The sequence below is a fragment of the Syngnathus typhle genome, linkage group LG20 (genome assembly GCF_033458585.1).
Source record: "Syngnathus typhle isolate RoL2023-S1 ecotype Sweden linkage group LG20, RoL_Styp_1.0, whole genome shotgun sequence".
Lineage (NCBI taxonomy): Eukaryota > Metazoa > Chordata > Actinopteri > Syngnathiformes > Syngnathidae > Syngnathus > Syngnathus typhle.
This window is the reverse complement of record NC_083757.1, coordinates 7,281,180-7,304,757: the sequence shown is the minus strand read 5'-3', so window position 1 is coordinate 7,304,757 and position 23,578 is coordinate 7,281,180. Positions and strand designations below refer to the sequence as shown.

The 23,578-nt window shown below is 54.2% G+C and overlaps 2 protein-coding genes and 1 pseudogene across 2 annotated transcripts; 2 read left to right on the top strand and 1 right to left on the bottom strand.

The window, feature by feature from the left end:
* The first annotated feature begins 4,440 nt into the window (after positions 1-4,440).
* On the top strand, positions 4,441-5,914 carry rps18 (ribosomal protein S18). The gene is made up of 6 exons (XM_061267281.1): positions 4,441-4,513; positions 4,910-5,008; positions 5,082-5,168; positions 5,241-5,342; positions 5,635-5,726; positions 5,807-5,914. The coding sequence occupies exons 1-6, from the start codon at positions 4,511-4,513 to the stop codon at positions 5,880-5,882; spliced, it is 459 nt and encodes a 152-aa protein (XP_061123265.1). The 5' UTR covers positions 4,441-4,510; the 3' UTR covers positions 5,883-5,914.
* Positions 5,915-7,373: 1,459 nt separating this feature from the next.
* On the top strand, positions 7,374-9,839 carry LOC133144969 (CBY1-interacting BAR domain-containing protein 1-like; annotated as a pseudogene).
* Positions 9,798-21,708, bottom strand: LOC133144475 (collagen alpha-1(XIV) chain-like). Its single transcript, XM_061267191.1, has 47 exons — positions 21,479-21,708; positions 20,854-20,970; positions 20,647-20,790; positions 20,502-20,582; positions 19,437-19,595; positions 19,254-19,373; positions 19,023-19,187; positions 18,803-18,952; positions 18,432-18,604; positions 18,235-18,361; positions 18,015-18,160; positions 17,702-17,831; positions 17,284-17,423; positions 17,042-17,168; positions 16,821-16,975; positions 16,606-16,738; positions 16,489-16,533; positions 16,270-16,409; positions 15,972-16,101; positions 15,740-15,862; positions 15,501-15,650; positions 15,307-15,423; positions 15,036-15,185; positions 14,896-14,970; positions 14,652-14,791; positions 14,445-14,568; positions 14,235-14,378; positions 14,000-14,164; positions 13,867-13,908; positions 13,662-13,800; positions 13,438-13,580; positions 13,251-13,360; positions 12,988-13,146; positions 12,829-12,906; positions 12,646-12,732; positions 12,519-12,572; positions 12,351-12,446; positions 12,185-12,238; positions 12,056-12,109; positions 11,930-11,983; positions 11,672-11,743; positions 11,386-11,421; positions 11,239-11,305; positions 10,957-11,145; positions 10,804-10,881; positions 10,507-10,662; positions 9,798-10,276 (listed from the first exon to the last, which is right to left on the bottom strand). Exons 1-47 carry the CDS (start codon positions 21,555-21,557, stop codon positions 10,107-10,109), a joined length of 5,487 nt encoding a protein of 1,828 aa, XP_061123175.1. The 5' UTR covers positions 21,558-21,708; the 3' UTR covers positions 9,798-10,106.
* Between the last annotated feature and the right edge of the window lie 1,870 nt (positions 21,709-23,578).

Sequence of the window (23,578 nt, the reverse complement as noted above, 5' to 3'; positions counted from 1 at the left end):
CATCAGGAAGTGCATTGATGATGTGACTCTCTCAAAATCCATCGTCACTCGGGCTAACCGGAAGCCATGGCTGACAGGTGCTGTCTTCAGGCTGCTGAGGGCCAGGGACAAAGCCTTTAGAGCGGGGGATGAGGCTGGCTTGAGGACTGCGAGGGCCGACCTGTCCCGGGGCATCAAAGAAGCGAAGAGGGCGTTCTCTTGCAAAATTACCACTTCAAGGACAGCAGGGATGCACGGAGCCTTTGGCAGGGCATTCAGACCATCACGGACTACAAGCCCGCGCCGCAGAGCTGTGAAGGAGACGTCCGTCTGCTCAATGACCTTAACCGCTTCTTTGCTTGCTTCGACGCTCAGAACAGCACTTGCCCGCTGAAGGCCACTCCCCCTTCACACGAGCTGCCCCTGTGCCTCTCCGCCGACAGCGTGAGGAGGGCGCTTGCCGCTATCAACATCCCGGGTCGAGCGCTGAAGGACTGCGCTGGTGAGCTGACGGATGTCTTCACAGACATCTTTAACACTTCCCTGCAGCAGGCCATCGTCCCGTCGTGTTTCAAAGCTGCCACCATCGTACCTGTGCCGAAGAAACCCGCTCCGTCCTGCTTCAATGACTACCGCCCCGTGGCACTTACGCCCATCATCATGAAGTGCTTTGAGCGGCTTGTCATGGAGCAAATCCGATCCGTTCTCCCCCCCACCATTGACCCCTTCCAGTTTGCGTACCGAGCCGAACGGTCCTCTGAGGATGCCATCTGCTCTGCCCTCCACTCGGCCCTCACCCACCTGGAGAGAAGGGACTCGTATGTGAGATTGCTGTTTGTGGACTTCAGTTCTGCCTTCAACACCATTGTGCCACAACGCCTCATCAGCAAACTTGACACGCTGGGCCTCAGTACATACCTCTGCAACTGGCTACTGGACTTCCTCTGTCAGAGGCCACAGGTAGTACGTGTTGGCGACAAAATCTCCGCCAGCATCACGCTGAGCACGGGGGCCCCCCAAGGCTGCATGCTCAGTCCGCTGCTCTTCACCCTCCTGACGCATGACTGCACTGCAATCTACAGCGACAACCGTATAGTGAAGTTTGCTGACAACACGACTCTGGTGGGTCTCATCACCAAGGGAGACGGGACTCAATACAGGCTGGAGGTTGACCTTCTGACCACGTGGTGCAGGGACAACAACCTCCTGCTGAACGTCGACAAGACCAAGGAGATTGTTGTGGACTTCCGGAAGGGTCACACCCAACACCTGCCGCTGACCATCGACGGTGCTGTGGTGGAGAGAGTGAGCAGCGCCAAGTTCCTGGGGGTGCACATCAGTGAGGATCTCTCCTGGTCCACCAACACCGCATCACTGGCAAAGAAAGCCCAGCGCCGCCTGTACTTCCTGCGGAAACTCAGGCGAGCGAGCGCTCCTCCGGCCGTCATGACTACATTTTACCGCGGCACCATTGAGAGCGTCCTCTCCAGCTGTATTGCTGTTTGGGGTGGCGGCTGCACTGACTACAACTTGAAGGCCCTGCAGCGCATAGTGAACACGGCTGGTAAGATTATTGGTGCTTCGCTCCCCTCCTTGAAGGACATATACACCTCCCATCTCACCCGCAAGGCGACCACGATTGTGAGTGATGTGAGTCACCCCGCTCACTCTTTTTTCGAGCTTCTGCCCTCTGGGAAGAGGTACAGAAACCTGCGCTCCCGCACCACCAGACTCTCAAACAGCTTCATACTCCAGGCTGTTAGGATCCTGAACTCGCTTCCCCGTTCTGCGTAGCGTCCTGTACTTTTACTGTCTGTATGCACACTAGCTATTATTTGTTGTGTTATCTGTTTATTTATTATTTATTATTACTCTTATTATTTATTGTTTGTGCCTTCTTGTTTTTTATATTGCGTCGTTTACTTGTATGTCTATCGTGTAATATGTCTTGTCACCGTGGGATAGAGAAAACGTAATTTCGATCTCTTGGTGTGTCTCGGCATGTGAAGACGTTGACAATAAAGCAGACTTTGACTTTTGACTTTGACTTTGATATGATATCGTATCGTGGCAAAACCCACAATTTACACCCCTACTGAGTACGCACACGCACTTGTGAGTGTGCACCGAGCTTTCTGACACGGCTGCCGGGAGTAAATGCGCGGGCGGGCGCTTCCCCATCTACTGGGGAAACATAGTAATTGCAGGGAAAATGACCCCAAAAAATATTAATAATACAATTTATTCAGGTTTGGCGGTCCAGATTAAATGGCCCCGTGGGCCGGATGTGGCCCGCGGGCCGTAGTTTGCCTATTCAGAGGTGCTGGAGAGGAATGGGGTCGAACCTCAGATTCAGGAGGAGCAGTGTGGCTTTCGTCCTGGCCGTGGACCAGCGCTCTACACCCTCGGCAGGATCCTCGAGGGGACATGGGAGTTCGCTCAACCAGTCCGCATGTGTTTTGTGGACTTGGAGAAGGCGTTCGACCGTGTCCCTCAGGAAGTTCTGTGGAGGGTGCTTCGGGAGTAGGGGGTGCCGAGCCAAGTGATAAGGGTGGTTTGGGCCCTGTATCACCGATGTCAGAGTTTGGTCCGCATTTCCGGCAGTAAGTCGGATTCGTTCCCAGTGAGGGTTGGACTCCGCCAAGGCTTCCCTTTGTCACAGATTCTGTTCATAACCTTTATGGACAGAATTTCTAGGCGCAGCCGAGGCGTTAAGGGTTGAGATTGAGGGTTTGGGGACCTCAGCATTGCGTCTCTGCTTTTTCCAGACGACTTCTTCAAGCCGTGATCTCCAGCTCTCACTGGAGCGGTTCGCAGCCGAGTGTGAAACAGTCGGGATGAGGGTCAGCACTTCCAAATCTGAGTCCATGATCCTCGGCCGGAAAAGGGTGGAATGCTCTCTCCGGATCGGGGATGAGATCCTGCCCCAAGTGGAGGAGTTCAAGTATCTTGGGGTCTTGTTCACGAGTGAGGGCAGGATGGAGCGCGAGATCGACAGGCGGATCGGTGCGGCGTTGGCAGTAATGCGGACTCTGTACCGGTTCGTCGTGGTGAAGAGAAAGCTGAGCCAAAAGGGAAAGCTCTCAATTTACCGATCAATCTACGCTCCTACCCTCACCTATGGTCACGAGCTATGGGTCGTGACCGACAGAACGATATCCCGGATACAAGCAGTCGAAATGAGTTTCCACCGCAGCTGTCCCTTAGAGATAAGGTGAGAAGCTCGGTCATCCGGGAGGGACTCTGAGTAGAGTCGCTGCTCCTCCACGTTGAGAGGAGCCAGATGAGGTGGCTCGGGCATCTCATCAGGATGCCTCCTGGACAACTCCCTTGGGAGGTGTTCCGGGCATGTCCCACCGGTAGGAGACCTCGCGGACGACCCAGGACGTGCTGGAGAGAGATCATTATAAAGTCCCAATGATCGTCACACACGCATCTGGGTGTGGTGAAATTTGTCCTCTGCATTTGACCCATCCCCGTGTGATTTTGATCCATCCCCTGGGGGAGATGGGAGCAGTGAGCAGCAGCGGTGCCGTGCTCGGGAATCATTTGGTGATCTAACCCCCCAATTCCAACCCTTAATGCTGAGTGAAAAGCAGGGAGGTAATGGGTCCCATTTTTATAATCTTTGGTATGACCCGGCCGGGTTACTTAAGTCCGTAAACATAAAATGATTTCAGAAAAAAATCATCTTTGGGAACAACCGGATGTTATTCTGCCGGTCAGTATCACTGCGCATGCAGTAGCAAACTCGATAGCGAAGAAATATGTGAGACTCTCAACGGGATCACCAATATTTGAGTGATGTTTCAGTTATTTATCACAATTATTTATTATTATAATAATATATATATAATATATATTAATATTTATTTATTTATTATTCACAATTGTCATGGTGATCTTTCTGGTGATTTCTTAACTAGACTGGATGTATGTTTTTTTAAATAAATAAACTTGACTTTTGTTGGCGTTGATTTCTCCGACTGCCCAGAAAGGCACCACCGCGATCAGTTAGGTTAAAATGAAAAGAGAGGAAAGTGACGTTGTAAAGAACCATCCGTGACAAGATTTTCTTCAAAAATTGTTGTACCATGATTTTCTTTAAAAAAGATATTTTCTTTTTTTTTGTACCTATGTATAATGCGCACCCCAGATTTTAGGACAATAAATTTGTTAAATTTTGCGCATTATACATGGAAAAAAAACGGTATATGGATCGAGAAGGAGCGCAAGGGGGCGGGGTTGCATGCTTCATCTTAACGGGGTTGTGAGGCGATCAACCCCGTTCACCATATATAACTGTTCATAGATATATATAATTATTCACCATATATAACTGTTCATATATATATATAATTATTCACCATATATAACTATATATAACTATAGTTGCACAGTCAATCGGACACAATGTTTGTCCGACTGACCGAACGTGACGTCATTCAAGATCAACCGATTTCCACCCCCAGCGCGGTCAAAGTGTCGCGAGACCTGCGTCACTTCCTACCACGCGGAACCAGCTTTCAAGATGGTGAGAATCCTGCTCGACAATCCAAATCGGTCGCCATCCATTGCGAATAGTGGTCGATCCGCGCCCCAAGTATCTTTGAGGGGTGCGCGAAGTGTGTGCGAGCAGATACGATGTTGAACTGATTGTTAGTGAGGGCAGACATGGTCTTTAAAAGCAAGCGTGTAGTCGCTGCCGCTGCTAATTTAATGGAGCCGTTTGCGCCGCTTGATTGTTCACGCACAGAAGCTCCGACGTCTGTAACGGCCGTCAATATGGAGCCGCCCCTCGTGCTAAACTACAAGTTGTTTCTGTAGGATTTCGTTAGACCCGAGATGTTCTGACGTCTGTAACGATCGTCAATGTGGAGTGGCTGCGTCGTGCTCTACTTCAAGTGAGCTTTGATGTGTTGTTCTGTAGGCATTGGTCATACCCGAGAAATTCCAGCACATACTACGTGTCTTGAACACAAACATTGATGGGAGGCGGAAAATCGCCTTTGCGATCACTGCCATCAAGGTAGGTAAGGGGGGAGGTGGCAGGACGTTGATGTTACTTCCCTGTTCCAATATTTTTGGTGCCGCCTTCTCAGGGTGTGGGCCGACGATACGCTCATGTGGTGCTGAGGAAGGCCGACATCGACCTCAACAAAAGAGCCGGCGAGCTGACCGATGAGGAGGTGAGCCCGCTCGTGGCGGCCAGGGTCTTGTCCCATTTGGAGCTGCAGCCACACTGAACCATCTGTGTGCAGGTGGAACGGGTGGTGACCATAATGCAAAATCCTCGCCAGTACAAAATCCCGGATTGGTTCCTCAACAGGCAGAAGGATGTCAAGGACGGGAAATTCAGTCAAGTGAGTGGATGAAATCGCCAGCTTTCGTGTTGAGCCATTGCCCGCTTATGTTGCATACCTACATGTGATGGATGAAAAGCCGAGATGACAAATGCTGCAAAAAGACAAAAACCTTGACACTAGTCATGTCCCCCTAACAATCCACCTCAGAGGTGCAATGATGAATTGATAGTTAATCCATTCTGAACTGTTTTGATCATCCCGTTCATCTTGGTGCGGGTTTTGCCCTCAAGATTTTGTCAAAGACATTGTCCAAAGGCGAGTAAAATCCAACCGCACACGCCGCTTTCAGGTGCTGGCCAACGGCCTGGACAACAAGCTGCGAGAAGATCTGGAGCGGCTGAAGAAAATACGAGCTCATCGCGGTCTCCGACACTTTTGGGGGTGAGTCCTCTCTCGGTAGCCCGTGGCAATCTTGAACCTCGCCGACACCCCCCCCTAACTGACTCGCGCATCCTTTGCAGCTTGCGCGTACGCGGTCAGCACACCAAGACCACCGGCCGGCGCGGCCGCACCGTGGGCGTCTCCAAAAAGAAATAAACTCAGTGCCATTGTGTTTTCAAAAAACAAAATCTTCTGCTCTGTCATTTCCTGATTGAAACCGGACTAAGCGAGCCGATTCATCGCTGGCGTAGCCTAGCCGCACTGCGTCACAGCGGAAGCAAGACTAACGCTGCATTTGAGGAAAGTCCGACTAGGACAGTGCTTCTCAAATAGTGGGGTGCGTCCCCCTGGTGGAGGGCCAGGAAACATGCTTTTCCTTTGGCTGTACTAGATTAAAGGGTAATTAGACATCCACTGCAGTAGGTGGGAGTGGCGGTACCACTGGAACAGTCTTCGCTCTACAGTGTAGAGCGCGCGCAACATACGCACACACAGCACAGAGCAGGCAGTAAAAAGTGCAGTGGGACACGATGGAAAAATATTTAACAAGGTTGAAAAGAACGGCGGAGAGTGACACGAAAGCTAAGACAAGGAAACATGATGAAGCGTACGTAGTGCTCGGCTTCAGTGTGACTACGATGGGAGACGAGGAAAGACCGGTGTGTTTACTGTGCCTTACAATGTTGGCAGCGGATAGTATGACGGCAAATAAATTAAGGCGGCACTTATAAAGTCATTGCATCCCAATCACACTAAGATAATTGAGAAGCACTGGACTAGGAAAAGTGCGCTCCGATACAAACCAATAGGTCGGAGTTGCATTGGCGACTCGGGTGTGATTTGTATCGACTGCGTGATGATATGCTATTATGTACCTGGAACAAATTAATGAAATGCTTCAAAGGTACGAGATTGAGAAAATTGCCAAGGTTTGCCTGAGCGACGTCATTTTGTTATTGTGGCTCAATGACATTGCTTTTGTGGCATGCCCGTCAAGAGGACTCTAACTCCCAGACGACTGTTTGACCTTTTGTTGCGGCTGTGCAGTCATGGAAATAAATAATTTGTCAACCCTCCAAAACTGGTGTTTCAGGACTCATTGACATTTTCCTATAACTATTTGCATTTGTAAACATATGTAGTTTGTTTTGTAAAAAGCATTTTTTAATATTTTTCTCAATTTGACTTTTTATGAACTAAAATGAAATTGGCTCCCCAATAAATAAAGGCCTGCCGACAAAAATGCGCACCTTGACGTACACCTTCACAGCAGTTTTTTCTTCCTTTCATGGAATAAACCAGCCCTGCAGTCCTCAGTGGATTTTGGGCTTGCGTTGTACATGTAAAACAAACATCTCTTTTCATGATTACTGTCATGTGAAATGTAGATTGTGTGTCTGCCATTGAAACCATGTGTGACTAGCAAACCCATTTCGACAAGTCATGTAAACATATTGTGTGTGAAACAAAGCTGCAATTAGTGTGTTATGTACTTGCCAAAATCAATCAAACAAGCAGAAATGTGCTTTTGTAACGACAAATAGTTCGACGTCTTTCTGAACAATAAGCCGTCAGTGATGCCGCTGTGTCGGACCACCTCAAACGTTGCTAGCTTGTGTAAGATAAAACGTTTGCTTAAACGTGCACATGGAGGCCAGTTGTCAGCGTGTGACTACCCGCAGCTGCTCCTCCATCATGGCCGCGCGCCACTTCCACTGCCACCAACTCCAACTTGTCTTGAATGGCACCGTGGAAAGCATCACCGCCCAGGTGGTAGAGGCTAGGGAGAAGCTGGAGGGTCCAGAGAAGGAAGGGGCACACTTCAAAATTCCACTCAGAACCAGCTAGCATGAGCTCAAGTTCACCCACCCTTTTGGAGTTTTTTGCATCATTCATCAGGTTTTCCGCAATCTTCATGTCCTCCCGGACTGCACGGTCCTGGGAGAACATGTGTGAGTTTAGGTGGTCCTGAACCTTCACACACATGGTGTCCATCATCTGCACAAAGGAGCAGAGGGTCAGCTAAAACTCGAGCATTTTGGGACAGACTATAGTTTTGGACAGTCTATTTGTGTTGTAGGTGCATAGACAACAATAGGCAAGACGAGCGTACCTTTTGTCCATCTCGCGGATGACCATTTCATTATTTTGTAGCTACAGCGTACAGAGAGATGACTTGTCGCAAGTCATATGATGAAACGGGCTCCTTTCCTTGTGTTGGCTCACGTATGGCACATTAGGTGACAATGGTGGGACACGATGTTTGTTCAGGGACAACCAGACCAAGGGGATCCAGGAGAACACCAGCAACGTGGAGAAGCACTTTTGACGAGATGTGTCAAATGTTTGCCGCCTATGGCCGCAAAGCTGCCAGGGTGCGCAACAAGGCTGACGTCCTGGTGCGAGAGGTGGCCGACTACACTGACACCGAGACCCCTAGTCTCAAGAAAGGCATGAAGCGGTTTGCCGAACACCTGGCCAAGATTCAAGACTATCGGCAAGCCCAGGTGTGAGTGTGTGTGTGGGGGGGGATGGATGGATGGATGGATGGATGGATGGATGGATGGATGACAGCCAGACAAATATGATGTGGCACACCTGCATTTTTTCAGGTAGAGCGGCTGGAGGCCAAATTGATCAAGCCGCTGAAAGGTTACGGCGTGGTCGTGTGGCGGAAACGGGTGAGCTAGTGTAGCGTTAGTGTTAGCATGACCAAGGCCGCTATGGGGATGACTGCGGCTTTTCAGTAGGACCTTAGGGCGGTCCAGAACACCAGGACTCGTGAGTCCAAGCAGATGCTGCAACTGGAGCGCACTCGCCAACGGAACCCGTCCGACCGTCAAGTCATCGTATCCTTTAGCTTGACTTCTTTGATGTGTGCAGGCAGCCAGCTCCTAACTCGGTTTTGGATCCAATCCATTTCCCCAAACAACGGCATCGCGTTTTTGTTCACTTGACCCGTGCGGCCGTAGCTCCCTCGCGTTTCCCGGTTTGCCTCGCAACATTTTGTAACGTCGGGGCCATTGTTGCTTGAGTCCAGTCTCAGGTGGGTTCCCCGCCGCGTGTTGGTCCGGCGGCGTACGGGGGGGGGGAGGATGTCAATGATGAAGCTGCCTCTCCCGCTGTGCGTCAGGCCGAGAGTGAATTGCAGCGAGCCAGCATGGATGCGGCGCGCACCACGCGGCAGCTGGAGGAGACCATCGATGACTTTGAGAAGCAGAAGAGTCGAGACATGAAGGTGGGAGGCGGCCGGGTCGGACCTGCCGGCTTCCTGGCTAGCGTGACCCCTTTTCTGCCCACCAGAGAATCCTGTGCAACTTTGCCACCGTGAAGATGTGCTTCCACGCCAAAGCTTTGAACCTCTACACACTGGCCTATCAGAGCTGAGGCCGTACACGTGTTGTACCAGAGTGACATGTACTTGTCACTGCCAGAACTACACGCCGCGCTTCCACCACCTCCGACCCCGGGATGTTATGACGACACAGCTTAAAATATTTTGACATTATACATTACATACAATACATTAGTTTAAAAAAACGTACAAGTTACCTTACATTTTTATCCTGCTAAAAGGTGTGGAGCACTCGCTCTCAAGATCAGGCTCGTGAAGGCGCAGTCTCTGGAGGACGGGGTCAGATGAGGTTGCCAGGCAGCCGACGGCAGCCACTCGAAGAAGAGCTTGGCCGAGGCTGCTTAGCAACCATGGTAAAGAGGCGCCAGGGTGAACACAAGAAGCAGGGACCGTCTTGAAGACATGATTAGATGAAACAATGACAATTTGAAGATGAAGTAAAAATATGCAGGCTGAGATATAAAGACATGAAATGACACAAGGAGGCAAATTATGAACTGGAGAAATGAAAATGTGACGGTATGAAGACAGACATGAGTACATACACAGATGAAGGAATGAGGAAGAGCAGACGAGATAAAGAGGGGAGAGAAATTAAAGAGACAAATAGGTGAGACAGAGATCAAGACAGGGACAGGGATGAAAAGCAAATAAGTTGAAATGAAGCAATGAACACCAGAAGAGCTGAATCACGATGACATTTTCGCGACTCATACTTGGACTGTACTGTCATTTTTTTATTGTGTTGACAAACTGGACAGAACGTCTTCCAAATAAATTACTTTGACTGCCACAAGCTCTTTCAAACGCTTCCTCGATGTCAAGCGTCATCGCACGCCCCCGTTCTGGGCAGTGGCCAATCAGATGCACAAGTGTGTGTCTATGTGTGCGTGTGTGTGTGTTCAACACTTCTTGACTTCCTGAAAAGGATTTACAGAGATTACATGTGTGAGCTAGGCTTTGTCCACCGGACCTCTTCCTCACGCTGAGCTTCTCTTCTTGACGCTGCCTCTGCCCAGGCTCCTCTATGGCCCCACCACCTCATCTTGGGAGTTCAGGTCCAGTTCAGAACGCTCCGTATCCAGTTCCGGGTCCTGGACGGGCCGTGGAGGCGGGTAGTCAGGCTGGTAGTAGCGGTACGGGTCTTCCTCCTCTGCTTCACCGTAGTTGGGGAAAATGTTGGATGGCAGCTGGACTGCAGGAACAGCAACACCAGCAACATCGACACTCAATTCAGGGCGTCAGTCAGCGCCGCCTCATAGTGACACATCCACAATGGCGTACCAAGACTTGAATCGCTTGAAAGGGTCTCCGATAGGTTAGCGGGACAGAATAAGGAGGAGTAAAACAGGCTGATGGGGGCTCGGAAGAAGAGTGCCGCCGAGTGTCCACAACTACTTCCTGTGGGCGGCCTTCACTACGTACCTCCAACGTTGTAGCCCACGCAGGAATTCTGGTCACAGTAACCCGGAGGACCGGCGGAGCCCACTGGGCCTGGAACCCCGGGACGTCCTGGTGCTCCTGGATTCCCAGGTCTTCCGGACGGGCCTGGACTGCCGGACCTGCCTTGGCCTGGAGCACCTGCACCCAAATGGTGGGATGTGAGGACATGACCTCGGAGTGAGGAGGACTGTTGGGTCTCGCCCCATTATGGGAGGTGTTAGCAATGGGTGGGGGCATGCAAAGGGACATGAAGGGATGCAAACATCATGAAGGGATTACCAGGAGGTCCTGGCGGTCCTCTAGGGCCCTGAACTCCCACACCAGCGGAACCCTTTTCACCCCTTTCACCTGGGGGACCTGTGCACACGCACACAGATGTCAATATTGCTATTGAGAGTTGCCCGTTGGTCGACTCAGCTCGGCCCGGCGCACCTCGTTCTCCGGGCTGGCCGTTCTGTCCATTTTGTCCGGGGAAACCAGGCCTTCCAGAGGGGCCCTGTTCCCCTTGGGGCCCTGGCGATCCATTTCGACCAGGTTCCCCAGGAGGTCCCGGGACGGTGCGGATGGTCACAGATGGGCTGGGCGCATGGTTTAGGAGGGTGTTGAACTGAGCCATGTGACCTGCGAGCAGCATGGAGGTCGGGCGGCTTTTATTCGGGGGTCACGTCCATGCTGACGTTTGCCAGGGCTAACCTGCCGTATTGAAGTACTCACTCTGAATCAGCTGCTCACACACCTGCCTGGCGATGGTCTGGACTGTGGCCGTGGACTGCAGGTCGCCCTGGAAATGCAAAAGCACAAAGTCAAGTAAGAGGAGGAGACGAAACATGGCGGCCGATCGGGGAGAGGAACAAGGTGTACCCGTTCGCCTTTGTCGCCCTTGGTTCCGCTCGGACCCTGCAGCGAGAAGAAAAACATTGGCAGCGGGAACAAAAGACTCAAAAGCTCTGCTCTGACTGGCCATGAACGTGGACTGACAGACGAATTGCAATCTGCCAACCCCGGAGCTCATTGACCTGCACCTGGCTGTGACTAAAGAGAACTTGTGGCAGGCAGGTTTTGGACTCTCTAATTGTGGGGTTCATGGGCATTGCTCCAATGCTCCATCGCTCCCTGCTAGCTTGTGATGTTTGATGCTGGGACTCACCGGCGGTCCCAGTTCTCCGTGTTTTCCCGGGGCACCTGTGTTTCCAGGGGCCCCTGGGGCTCCAGGATTTCCCTGCGGATGAGAGAAGAGTCACGCTTGGACAATTTTCATTTCCGCTACTAGGACCTAAGCAGAAGCTCAGAGGGGACACTTGCTGCTCCCTCTCTTTGGACTGGCCTCCCTCCCATGATCGCACGACGCGCCAGCTGGACTCTCCTGTCTAGCGCAGTGCTACGTTGCTTCTTTCAAAGGACTTACAATGGTTCCAGAGGAGCCCGGTCGGCCGGGGGGGCCATCTTTGCCCGGCGGCCCCTGCGGACGACAGAGGAACGTGCGTGAGTCGCAACAAAGCGCGTTGACAGCACACAGTGCAGCGCCACTCACTCTGGGGCCGGGAAGTCCTTCTCTGCCGGGAGTGCCCACTCGGCCGGCCACGCCCTGGAACACACGCGCCACTGCAGGTCAGTGGCCGGCTAACTCGCGTGAGACGCGTTTGATGAGCCTGGCGTTTACCTGCAGACCTCGTTGCCCCGACTCTCCTTTCTGTCCTGGTTCCCCCGGAGCACCCTGCGTGCAAAGATACACGTGCGTGGATGAACATGCACGGGAAGAGTCATAATGTCTCAGGAAGGGGCAAATGTCCTAATGTGTGGAACATGCACGTGCATGACATGGTTACCGGGGAACCCCTGATGGAGCGCCCGCTGGGCCCTAGTGGTCCTGGGGCCCCCTGGGGTCCTGGCACTCCAGGATCACCTACAGCTCCAGCAGGCCCCTGGACCAAGCGGTTGACTTCATGTCAGCAAGAGATTGGCTCAAAAACTGAACTTGAAATCCCAGAACTCACCACTGGACCGGGGACTCCACGCTCACCTCGGGCTCCTCTTATTCCTGGCCCACCCTAATTGGAAATATGCGGAATTTAGAGCCTCCAAAAGCAAACTCCGTGTGTGCATTGCACGTGTGCGCCTCACAGGGGGTCCAGCAGGGCCTGCGGGGCCTCTGCTGTCCTGAGTGCAGGTGCAGGCCTTCGGCATGGCAGGACACTGGGCCTCGTTGCGCTGGGTGGTCATGGGATCAACACACGGGGGCGTGACAAAGAGGGAGGCGGGATATTAGGTCTTAGCACGTAGACCCAAAGTGGACAGATGACTCACCAAACTAGGAAGTTCACAGCACTGATCCCTGGAGGCCCACGAGGTACTGCACACAATGTCAAACATCTGGAGCTCAAACTGCAAAACAGTGATTGTCAGTGGCAGGATCAAGCCAGGCCAAGACCGAAACCAAGACCAGGGCATCCCCTCTGTTCTTACTGGCGCCGAGTTGTCCTTGTTCCCTCTGGAGCGAACCATCCTGCCCAGAACCTCCATTCCGTCCGTGCTGATGTTTCCTGCCGCCTCAATGGTCTTGGTGGACACATCCTGACAGTCCACAAGCACGCTGGCGCTAGTCTTGCTGAGCACCACGTGGAGCTGCACAGAGAGTGCGTTTTGGTTGCCTTTGTCACTCGGGTCAGCCACGCCCGCCCCATCACCAGAGGGGCTACCGAAAGCCAATGCGCTGGCAAAACGCTGACCTTGTGAAAGCTCCCATGGAAAAGTTTCTTGACGTGCGGACCCTCAAAGGTGACAGTCTGAAAGTTCCCTCTGTAGTCATTGTTGAAGAAGGTCAACGTCTTCCCTCCATCTGCATGGCGAGTCAACACGGGCAAAGTGGAATTCGGCCATTCTACAGACATTGTGCCCTTGCTGTTCCAGACTCACTGTCCAGGATGACGCCCACCAGTGGCTGCTGATCCTGGTCCAAGACCTCCCAGAGTGCAAAAGGTTCCTGGGGAGTGTTAGGCAGCAGGCGAAACAGCAGCGCAATGGTGTAGTCTGAGGGAAGACCTTCTGGGTGGAGGAACCTGAGGGATGCCGAGCATCCCAAACATCACGACGACTCAGCAGGCGTACACTTTGTTTTTTGTTTTCTACCACAGACGAACCTGGTTGGCTGAGCCAGGAGCGCGTCGCTATGCAAGCGAAAGCACGGGAATGCGTTAAAGGTTCCGGGTACCATGGAAACGCCGGGTAGGCTGCTGTAGCGCTCCCCCAGCAGTCCAAACAGCTCCATCATGCGGAAACCTGGCGAGCAGCGGAGGAACTGTCAGCAGCTGCTCAGCCAAACCAACGAGACTGCTCAAGTCATACCGGGAGTGGTGCCGCTGCCGTGCATGGCCACGGAGGGACATGCTGCACGCACACACACAAACACACACACACGTTTTTCATGAGCAAGGTGCCAGCCAGCAAGCAAGAACGTTCCCGGCTGTTGCTCCCTCACTGGCCGTGGCAGCTTCGCACACAAAGGTCACCAGCTTTTCTTCAATCTTCTTGACAGCATCCAGGTTGTCCACAAAAAAGACATGTCTCTCGCTCGGTTTGCTGGCGATGCTCACCAACTCAGCGTAGTCGGCGTCGGCAAACCCGATTGCAAAGACAACGAAGCCTGTGGGGACGCCGGACGGGTTACAGCTCGGTTGTGAATTGGTCCCGAGACGACGGCAACCGGCGGCGACCTTCCATCCGCATCTCCTCTGAGACTTTGCTGACGTCATCCTGCGATCGGCCATCAGTGAGGACCACCAGAACCTTGGGGACTCCCCTCCTGACTCCGCCCTCCGCCGTGAAGATATTGTCCTTCATGTGGCGGATCGCACGTCCTACGGGGCAAGGCAGCGCATGGCTTCTTCAAAGGGTGCACAGGAGCCAGCGTGATGATGTCTCACCTGTCTGGGTGTTTCCTCCCTTGTAGGAGATTTTGTTGATAGCCTCCAAAAGGCGCTCCTTGTGGTCGTAGGCGCTCAAGGCAAACTCGGTGCGTGTGTCATCGCTGAACTGAGCGATGGCGACCTGCGGCACATGGCGGACGCTTGCAACACGGGTGAGGAAAGCCGACGGGCCGGCCGGTGCCGCGGCCTTCTGAGGCGGCCTACCTGTGTGCCGTCAGGCCCAATGCGGTCCAGCGCCCCGGCGGTACTGAACAAGAAGCCGATGATCTTAAGGAAGTTGTCGTCGCCGATGCTCCAGGAACCGTCCACCAAGAAGGCCAGGTCAGCCTTGGCTGCCTTGCAGACTGTGTGTGTTGTGCGGGCAGCCGGTTGTCAGTCTTTCCTCCTAACTCTGCTGCTCGGGCTGCTATGCTAAGCTAACTTTTTGCTCGGTTGAACGTGCATTTACCTTCTTTGGCAGGGGGAACTGTGGGGAGCGGGGTGGTGATCGGCGGCACGGTGGGAGCCGGGGTTGAGGCGGCTTCTGCACAAGTCGTCGCAAAGCTGCCACGTCACATCACGCAACACAACCCCGCCGTCAGTACTCACGAGTTTTGGCAGCGGCCGTCACTGCAGGGCCTTGGCTTCCGTCCTGCAGCTGCGCGTAAACGCTGATCTTGTACAGCGTGTCGGGCCTTAGGTTGTTGAAACAGTGGGTGATGGATCCTGCGCTCAGCTTGGCTTCCTCCACGTGACCGCCTGTCGTGCACGGTGACAGCGCAATCAAGTCCTTGCTCAAAGCCACTATGCGGCTGCCCCACAAAGCGTAATGTTTATCTTAGGCAATCAGACGCGGTGTCTCTCGGCAGACGCTACTAACCGCTGGCCGACTGGATGACGGCCCGGTAGGCGGCAGCGTGTCTCTGCGGCTGCCAGCGAGCGCACAAGCCATCGGCGCTCTGCTGGTAAATGCTCAGGTCGCTCACGACCAGGCGCTCTGCCGGGGTACCGCCGCAAGACAATGAGCTTTGACGCCGCGCGTGTCGGGATAGGAGGCCTCGTTGAGAGACTCACGTGTCCGGGCCCGGCCCAACAGCGCCTCGCTGGACCCGCCACTGTAAGACGCCAGAACTTTGACGCCGTACTCGGTGTCACTTAGCAGGTTGACGATCATCATGGTGCTCACGTCCCGGCCCACAAAGGTCTCCAAGGCAGGTCCAGGGGCTGCGGGCGCAACCAAGCTTGAGCGAGAGGGCTGACTTCAGAGCGCTCACGCCGGCCCGAGAGCGCTCACGTCGGCTCGAGCCACTGACCCGACAGCGGCTGGTACACCACGCGGAAGCCCGTCGTGGGAGAAGCGGGAAGGTCCCAGCTGATCCGGAAGCGGTTGTACCATTCCTCGGAAACGCGCAGATTCCCAGGAGGTGACAGTGGAACTGCGACACAGACAGTAAAACAGAGCCAGAGAAAGAAATCAGAGTGGCAGCGATACAGACAGATGGGGGAGAGCTAAATTGCACCCCGCCAACATGGTGAGAAACGTACACGTGCGTCCCGTGGCCGTGACCGTAGTGCCGTCTCCATCCAGATAAACAGGCGTGACAGTCACTTTGTACTGGCTGTCGGGCATCAGCGGCTGCAAAACCAAGCTGCTCTGGGTGGACGGCAGCGTCCTCTGACACAACAAAACAAACCAGATGTCCGTCAGCTGCTCTGGCTTTCCAAAAGGGTCTCGGCCGCCCACGTTCTACGCGGTGCCCACACTTGAACGGCAAGGAAGAGGATGGCAACACTTTACGGCCATCTCTGCCAAAGTTCTCGCTCTCTTCATTGCTCATCCTACCGTCTCCTGGTTTCCGGCCGCGCTGCTGTAGCTGAGGCGGTAATGGCGGACGTCGTGGGCGTCCAAGTGTTGCCATGACACCCGCAGACTAGAGGTGGTCCGGTCATCCACGGTCATGCCCCGCACGCCGTCACGAGGCACTGCGAGCGCGACAGTGAGGACAACGATGAAAACCATAACACAGCAATATCAAAGGTGCGTTCAGTCAAAAGAGCTCACCTGCAATGCTGGTGGTTGTCATAGCAACAGTGGTCGTTCTCTCCACTACAAATGACAAAAGTCGCGTGTGTACTCATGCGGCTGTCTGTCCAGAATGCGCACGTGCGCTGACCATACCCGTGTATTCCAGCAGTACAACCTGCTCGCTCTCCACCTCATTCTCATAGATGGCGCTCAAGAGGACCTCATACTCGGTCGAGGGTCGGAGTCCAGTGAGCGTGTAGGTGTTCGTGTTGGTGTTGAGCAGCACCTGACGGACGACATGTCACTTGAAGGGTCGACTGAAGGATCTGGGCGTGCGCGTTTGACGTGGAGAAGGCGCACACACCGACCTCCCCGCTGTCACCGCCGCCACGGTGGCCACCGTCTGCGGGCGTCCAGCTGAGGCGGTAGAGCGCCACGTCGTCAGTGGGTGTCTGCCACGACACCCGGAAGCCGGCCGTAGAGGTGTCATGGCTTCTCACGTCCGTTGGTTCTGGAACGTTGCCTGAGCAAGGAAACCCCGAGAATGGGTGTGTGCGCGCACGTGCATGTCAACGAACCAAACGCTTACGTGTTAAGAAGCTCTGCGTGGCCGGCTCTGCCCGCCCCTGGTCGTAGGTGGCAACCACGCCCACTGTGTACTCAGTCTGAGGGCTCAGGTTGCTTAGCAACCAGTTGGTCTCACGGCCCACCTCCACCTACGCGTGCGTGCACACCGAGGCTTCACGTGGCAGCAGCTCGCATGTTGAATGTTTCAACATTCAAACATTTCAAACATTGAAACAAATGTTTCTTGAGTGATTTTTGTCGGACCTGGTTACTTTCCACACCGTCGCTGCGGGTGTAAACGACGCTGTAGCCCGTTGCCTTCCCGGACGGGGAGTCCCAGCTGAGTCGGGCAGAGCTGTGGCCCACGTCCGTCAGCCGCAGATTGGTCGCCGGGAGCAGCGCCACTGAGGGGGCGAGCACGTCAGAGACGTCCAATCAGAGCACGGCACTCACTGAGCGGACCCGGTTTCAAAACTTCAGGCGGGATTTGCATTGTTGGGAATCTTTCTCTTTGCAAGTTTCATCAAAGAAGAAACAAAAGGAACGAAGCAGCGGAACCGTCGGCTTCAGACACCAACATGAAGTGTCATCAATCTTAATGAAAGGCTGAGGCAAGATAGCCGCGAGCTTGAGAGCAGGTGGCTTCCGCTTGCAGACGCCATTTTAATGCGGCACAACTCACACGTGCTGAGCTGGCCGGTGATGGGGTCGCTGGCCTCCTCTCCGTACATGGCGTACACCGTCACCGTATACTCCGTTGACGGTCTCAGACCCTCCAGCTCCGCCTCTTCCACATTGGACGCCACCTTCACCTGCGCGGGACGTCATTTGTCTTCAGATGGTGTCGCCCCAACGTGGTGTCATCTCCATATGAGGACATGGCCATCATTTTGCCATGACATCATATTGGCCATTTTCTGATGACATCATCCGTCTGCACGTGGTGATGTCATTATCATTTTTCCGCGTTTTTTCGTAGTCTTTGCGTCGCTTACCTCTTTCTCGTCGTCGAGCTCTCCCTGGCTGAGCGGCGCGTAAAGGATCATGTATCCTGATGCAGCCGGGGCGGTCGTCCAGCGGACCCTCATGGTGTCGTGGGTGGGCTCTGACAGGTCCAGGTGCTCCACGGTGGGCAAGGCCACTACGGGGTCAACGGCACCAAGGTTAGGCTGGCGGGTTCAGCCGCTCTGGGCCTCGGGCTATCGGCCCACGTACGCGTGGTGGCGCTGCCTCTCAGTGCCTCGCTGGCGGTGCTGCGGTAGACGGCGAACACGGCCACCTGGTATTCGCTCAGAGAACTGAGGTGGTCCAGCAAGACGCTGTGCTCCGACCCCGGCACTACCTGTGATGCGGACACAACGTGTCACCACCCGGACACCGCCGCCTAGACGCCCCAGCCCCATCGGCGCTACCTTCTCCTCCGGCCTGCCACCGTTCGCCGGGTAGTAAACCACGCGGTAGCGCTCCACTTGACCAGTCGGTGGCGGTGTCCACGTCACGCGGAAACTCCGAGCTGTGACATTGGAGGTTACCAGGTTGCGGGGAGGGGCCACGCCTTCGGGCGGGGGGGCGCCACCGCCTGCCTCTGCAAAAGCCAAAACAAAGAACCAAACAAACCCACTGAAAGAGGACTCAACCAAAGCGAGAGAACTCGACGTCAGCCATATTGGATGTGTTGGAGGTCAGAACCCCTCAAAAGCACAAACTTCATAGATTGAAGAAAGGAAAGGGGCAAGCAATTGACGATTCTAAACAGAGGAATGCGGCAGGTGACGTGTCCAACCTGCCAGCTGCTCCACCGTGCGGCACACGCTCCTGGTCAGAACGCCCACGATGTCGCTCATCACATCAAAGTCGGCCACATTGTAGACGTGCATGTCGGCGGGCGGCGAGGCGATGGCCTTCAGCTCTTCCTCGTCCGCGTTCTTCACGCCTGCCCGATGGGGAAGAATGTAAGGCAGCAGCACTAGGTGAGATGCCGCGCCGGTGGGTCCGATTCGTACCAACGGCAAACACTCGAATCCCGGCGTTCCTCAGGGTCTGCGCAGGGGGCACCACGTCATCTTGGGACTTTCCGTCCGTAATTAGGATGGCAACTTTGGGGACATGAGCTCGGGATCCAGACTCCGCTTTGAAGCTGTTCTCCAGGACGAAGCTCAGCGCCAGACCTGGATTTGTCGAGGACGCTTCCTTGAGCAGCGCTCGAGGAAGCGTGCCAAGCTCGGCCGGTTTACCTGTCAGGGTGTTCCCGCCTTTGTACGGCAGGTTCCGAACGGCGTCCAGCACGGCTGCTTTGCTCCGGTGACGGTTCAGGTGCCACTCCAGTCTCGGCTCGCCGCTGAACTGCACCAAGCCTGTGGGCGCCGAACACGTCACATTTGCTGGACGGAGAGCTTGCCTTGCCGGCCGCTACTGACCCACGTGCGTGCGGTCCTCATCCACTTCGAAGGCCCGCACCAGGTTCTCCAGGAAGCTTCTGACCAGGTGGAAGTTGCTGCGGCCAATGCTCCAGGAGCCATCCACCATGATCACTACATCCGCGGCGGCCGGTGTGCTGCACGTGAATGGCTCCTCACCTGAGCTTGGCGAGAGCGCAAACACGCGCAAATGTTCGTGTTCATTGGTGTTGAGTAACTTTCCAGCAAGACATTTGCAGGCTGCTTTTTTCCCCGTTGTTACGTGGCTTTGCCTCGCTGGATCTGATCTTTTTCAGTGTCGGTCCCGCCACCGCTGTCAACTCTTGCACCTCACCACGCCATGCGACTTTGAGCAACAACTACCGCAGCAACACGTGGGCTGTGGGGCGTTTAGGTGCGAGAGCGCGTCCTTCGCCGCCGCTGCACCGGGTCAAAGTTTAGCTTCTTGCCATTCCTGGCGGAGCTCGACACGACGTGACTCGCTTTACCGCATTCGGTTTGCAGAAGCCTTTGAAAGGCAAACGAATATTCTTCCGCTTCGATCCGGAGCTCTGCTTGGTGTGACAAGTGCCGACAAGCCCGCACAACGCAACACAACTTTCAAAGCCTGCGCAAGGCGTCGCCCACCGGAGCACGAGCAGCAGAAACTACATTGGAAAGCCTTGGCGGCTCAGTCGACAGGCCGCCAGCGGACGCAGGAGCACAAGCAGCTCCAAGAGCATCCCTCAGCGCAGGTCGGCCGTCGCTTGAAGCAAGACCAAAGACGAGACAACCATCGCAAGAGTCGCAAAGAATTGGCCCACGGGCGGCACAGACGTGTGGGGACGGGCCCCCGTCTGATTGACAGGGGGCCACGCCCGCCGGCTGGGCAAGTGCCGACAAGATGGAGGGAGAGGGCTGGAGGTGTTGCCGCGACAACCGCCAGAATCAGGAATGCGTCTGAAGCCGTTTTGAGGGTATTGAGTCTGGGGCAATCTTCTGACCACCACCGCTGCTATTGATGGAGGCTATTCTCAGCGCTCGACCTCACTTCCTGCTCCAATTGTCACGTCCTGACCATCTTACCCTCAGTGATGGCGTTGGCGTGTGTGGGGGCGCCATCGTGCGGACGTTGACTCTCGAGCCTTTCTCGTCCTGAGGGTTCGGCTGAAAAACAAAAGGCGGCAACGTCCATTCTCGGCGCCCTGCCTGCCACCCAGGGGCGCTTTACCTTGGTGTCCGCCCACCAGCGGTTTGCTTCTTAGCGCCCCTCTCAGGGCAAACACTTTGAAGGCGTAGTCTCGACTGGCATCAAAGTTGTCGATCAGCAGCCGGGTGTCCTCTTTGGCCACTTCTACCTCCGTCTCCTCGCCGCCTGTTTGCACGAGCATGGCCAGGCGTCATCTTCTCGTGCATGCCGCTATCGCGTATGCCTTACCAGGCTGTGTGCTGTAGGCCACCACGTATCCGTCAAGCGGACCTCTGGGTTCCTTCCAGGACACCAAAAGCTCGGTGGGACTCAGTACTTTGCTCCGGAACCTTTTCGGGGAAGACACTGACGCCGGTGACAGATGTCAGGGATGCATGATGATAAACACATTAAGATGAGTGGACATTTTGAGTTTGCGACTGAATTTGTTTCTCAGACACAAAGCAAGGCACTCACTCAGCTGTCCAACTGCCTTTCACCAAATATAAAATGTAACTTGGCAAGACCTTCGCCGATTCAAATAGCGGTTTGAGCCACATTTGTGATTTCTGCTCGGAGGCTCAGTGGACGGCGCCTCGGGGCTGTCCCTTCATCTAAACGGGCGATCGCAAGCGTCACATTAGGTTTTTTTTTTTTTTCAAAACATGGTCAGACTCATTACTATGGAGATAAAGTAGTCACAGAAAGCCACGGTAGAAGGTGCTAGGCAGGTGGTTGGCAGCAGAGCCCTGAGCAGGTTCTGTGCCTACCACCTGTGCATCTGACGTCACGTGTGTTGATGACGTTATCACACTGAGCACGTCGACTGACCACAGCATAAACCAGAGAAAACTAACTCAATAAATCAACTGACCTTGTCCCTGTGCTCGGGCAGGCGGGGCGCCCATTAAAAACAGGAAGCCCAAAGTGACCATCCAGTGGCGTGACGTCATTGCGAAGCGGCACTTGACTTTGGGGAGAAATAGAACACAAACAAAGTTTGTGCGTGTGCCAGACTTCCTGGCCGCAGATCCCCAACACGCGTCCGAGCCGCTCCGCGCGTCCTGCTCCTCTGAAGCCTCGCCCCGACCTGTCGCACCCGCGGCGCCTCACACAGCCGCCGGAAGTGCTTTCAAAATAGCGCCGCGATGTCATTGTGCTGACAGCGGCACGTCCAGTCGCCGGCGCAGGGAACCGGCTCAGAGGGATCAGTGCAGCTTTTTTAAAATTTGTTTTAAATTTTTTTGGTCTCTCACACACACACACACACACACACACGCACACACACACACACACGCACACGCACACGCACACGCACACGCACACACACACACACACACACGCACACACACTTTTTTGGGGGGTTGGATCAGTGTAACTTTTAAATGGGCTGTAGGGCGTGTGACGTCACCCTACTACAACTTTTCCGTCTCAACGTGTTTTACTTTTGCATGTTGGCTCCACTTCCGGTGTTCGCGTGTTGAGTTTCGCGCTTGCTTCCCATTCGAGTTAGTTTGGACTTGTTCAACACTCGGAATGGCCCGGACACACCCCCACTCGTACCACCTCTAGTGGCTGCAAGTGACTCGGGCCGATTTGGTTGGAGCAGACTGGAAGGTGACTCCATCCTGCTGCTGACTCCAGGCAACTTGGGTTGACTGCAGCTAACTCGGTGGGTTGACTGCAAGTGACAAGACGCCTAACGCTTGCCGACATAAGTTCCCCAACATTGCCTCCCTCCTTCACCCACTCATTTGGCTGTCAATCACCCGTCAAACGAAAAGACAGACGTCACGTCACGTGAGGTAGTGGGCGCGCCAACTTGGGCATGAGCGACGTCCTCATGGTAGCTTTTCTCTCGCCCTCCATCAATTAGCCCGCCTGCCTCGCGCGTTCTATCAGGCCACCATTTCCCCCTGTTGGCAAACAGAATAAATACATGCCTGTCAATGTGCAGTACTTCTGTGAACCAAAAGGGTGCAGCAGGTGTACAGGTGCTGTAACGCCTCAACTTCCGCTTACGGAACCTTCCAAAATAACGCGTGAGTCGGGAATATGCTGGAGAGAAAGACAAAGACCATATTTAATCTTAATATGAAAGGTCCTTATTAAAGTAAAGCAACATTGACAAGAGAAAACGTTTGACTTTCAAGCAAGGGGAAGATTGCAACATAGAGTGCGTGTGTGTGTGTGTGTGTGTGTGTGTGTGTGCAAAAGGGGTGTTTAAGCACAGTGGGGCAAATATTAACTGTCCAAAGTACATGAAAAGCAGGCCAGACACACTTTGGGCTTGTGTGCACCTAACAAGATGAAGTGGAGCTGGAGCCGCTACACAAACACGCACAAACGCACACACACACACGCACACACACGCACACTTTGGTGTGAGTCAGCACACTCACTGTCATCTTTTGGTTTTACACCTGGGAAGGCCAACGCGGACTTTGGGATCCTTGACTCCAAAGTAAAAGTCCATTAACAGAGCATGACGGCAGACAGCCCTTTATGAATTGTGTGATGGAGCCACAAAACTCGCCCCACTTGCGGCAGTGCTACAAAATGGCCGACTCACTTTTTTGGGCATGTCGTGTTTTCTGAGGCAGTCCAGTTTGGACGAGCTGCAGTCAGCACGCTGGCGGCCAAAGTTGAGGTGGCCGAGGGAGGCCTGGCGCTGAGGAGGGGTGGGCCAGGTGCGCCTCAGTCTCCAACTTCCTGCTGGGATCACACCACTAAGCTCAGCCTCAGGCGACGGCCGCCGCCAGGGCTAATCACAGCATCTCCTGCTTTAAGAAGATAATCCGGGCCTGAGGCGTGTGTGTGCGTGTGTGTGGTCCACGTAAGACGAGGAGAATGTTGAATGAGTTGAGAGGGAAGAACGCAACCTTCCGGAAGGATGACAGTGATGTGCTGTCAACGTAATAATGTGCCTTGCATGCACATACACGACACATATACACGCACGCACGCACGCACA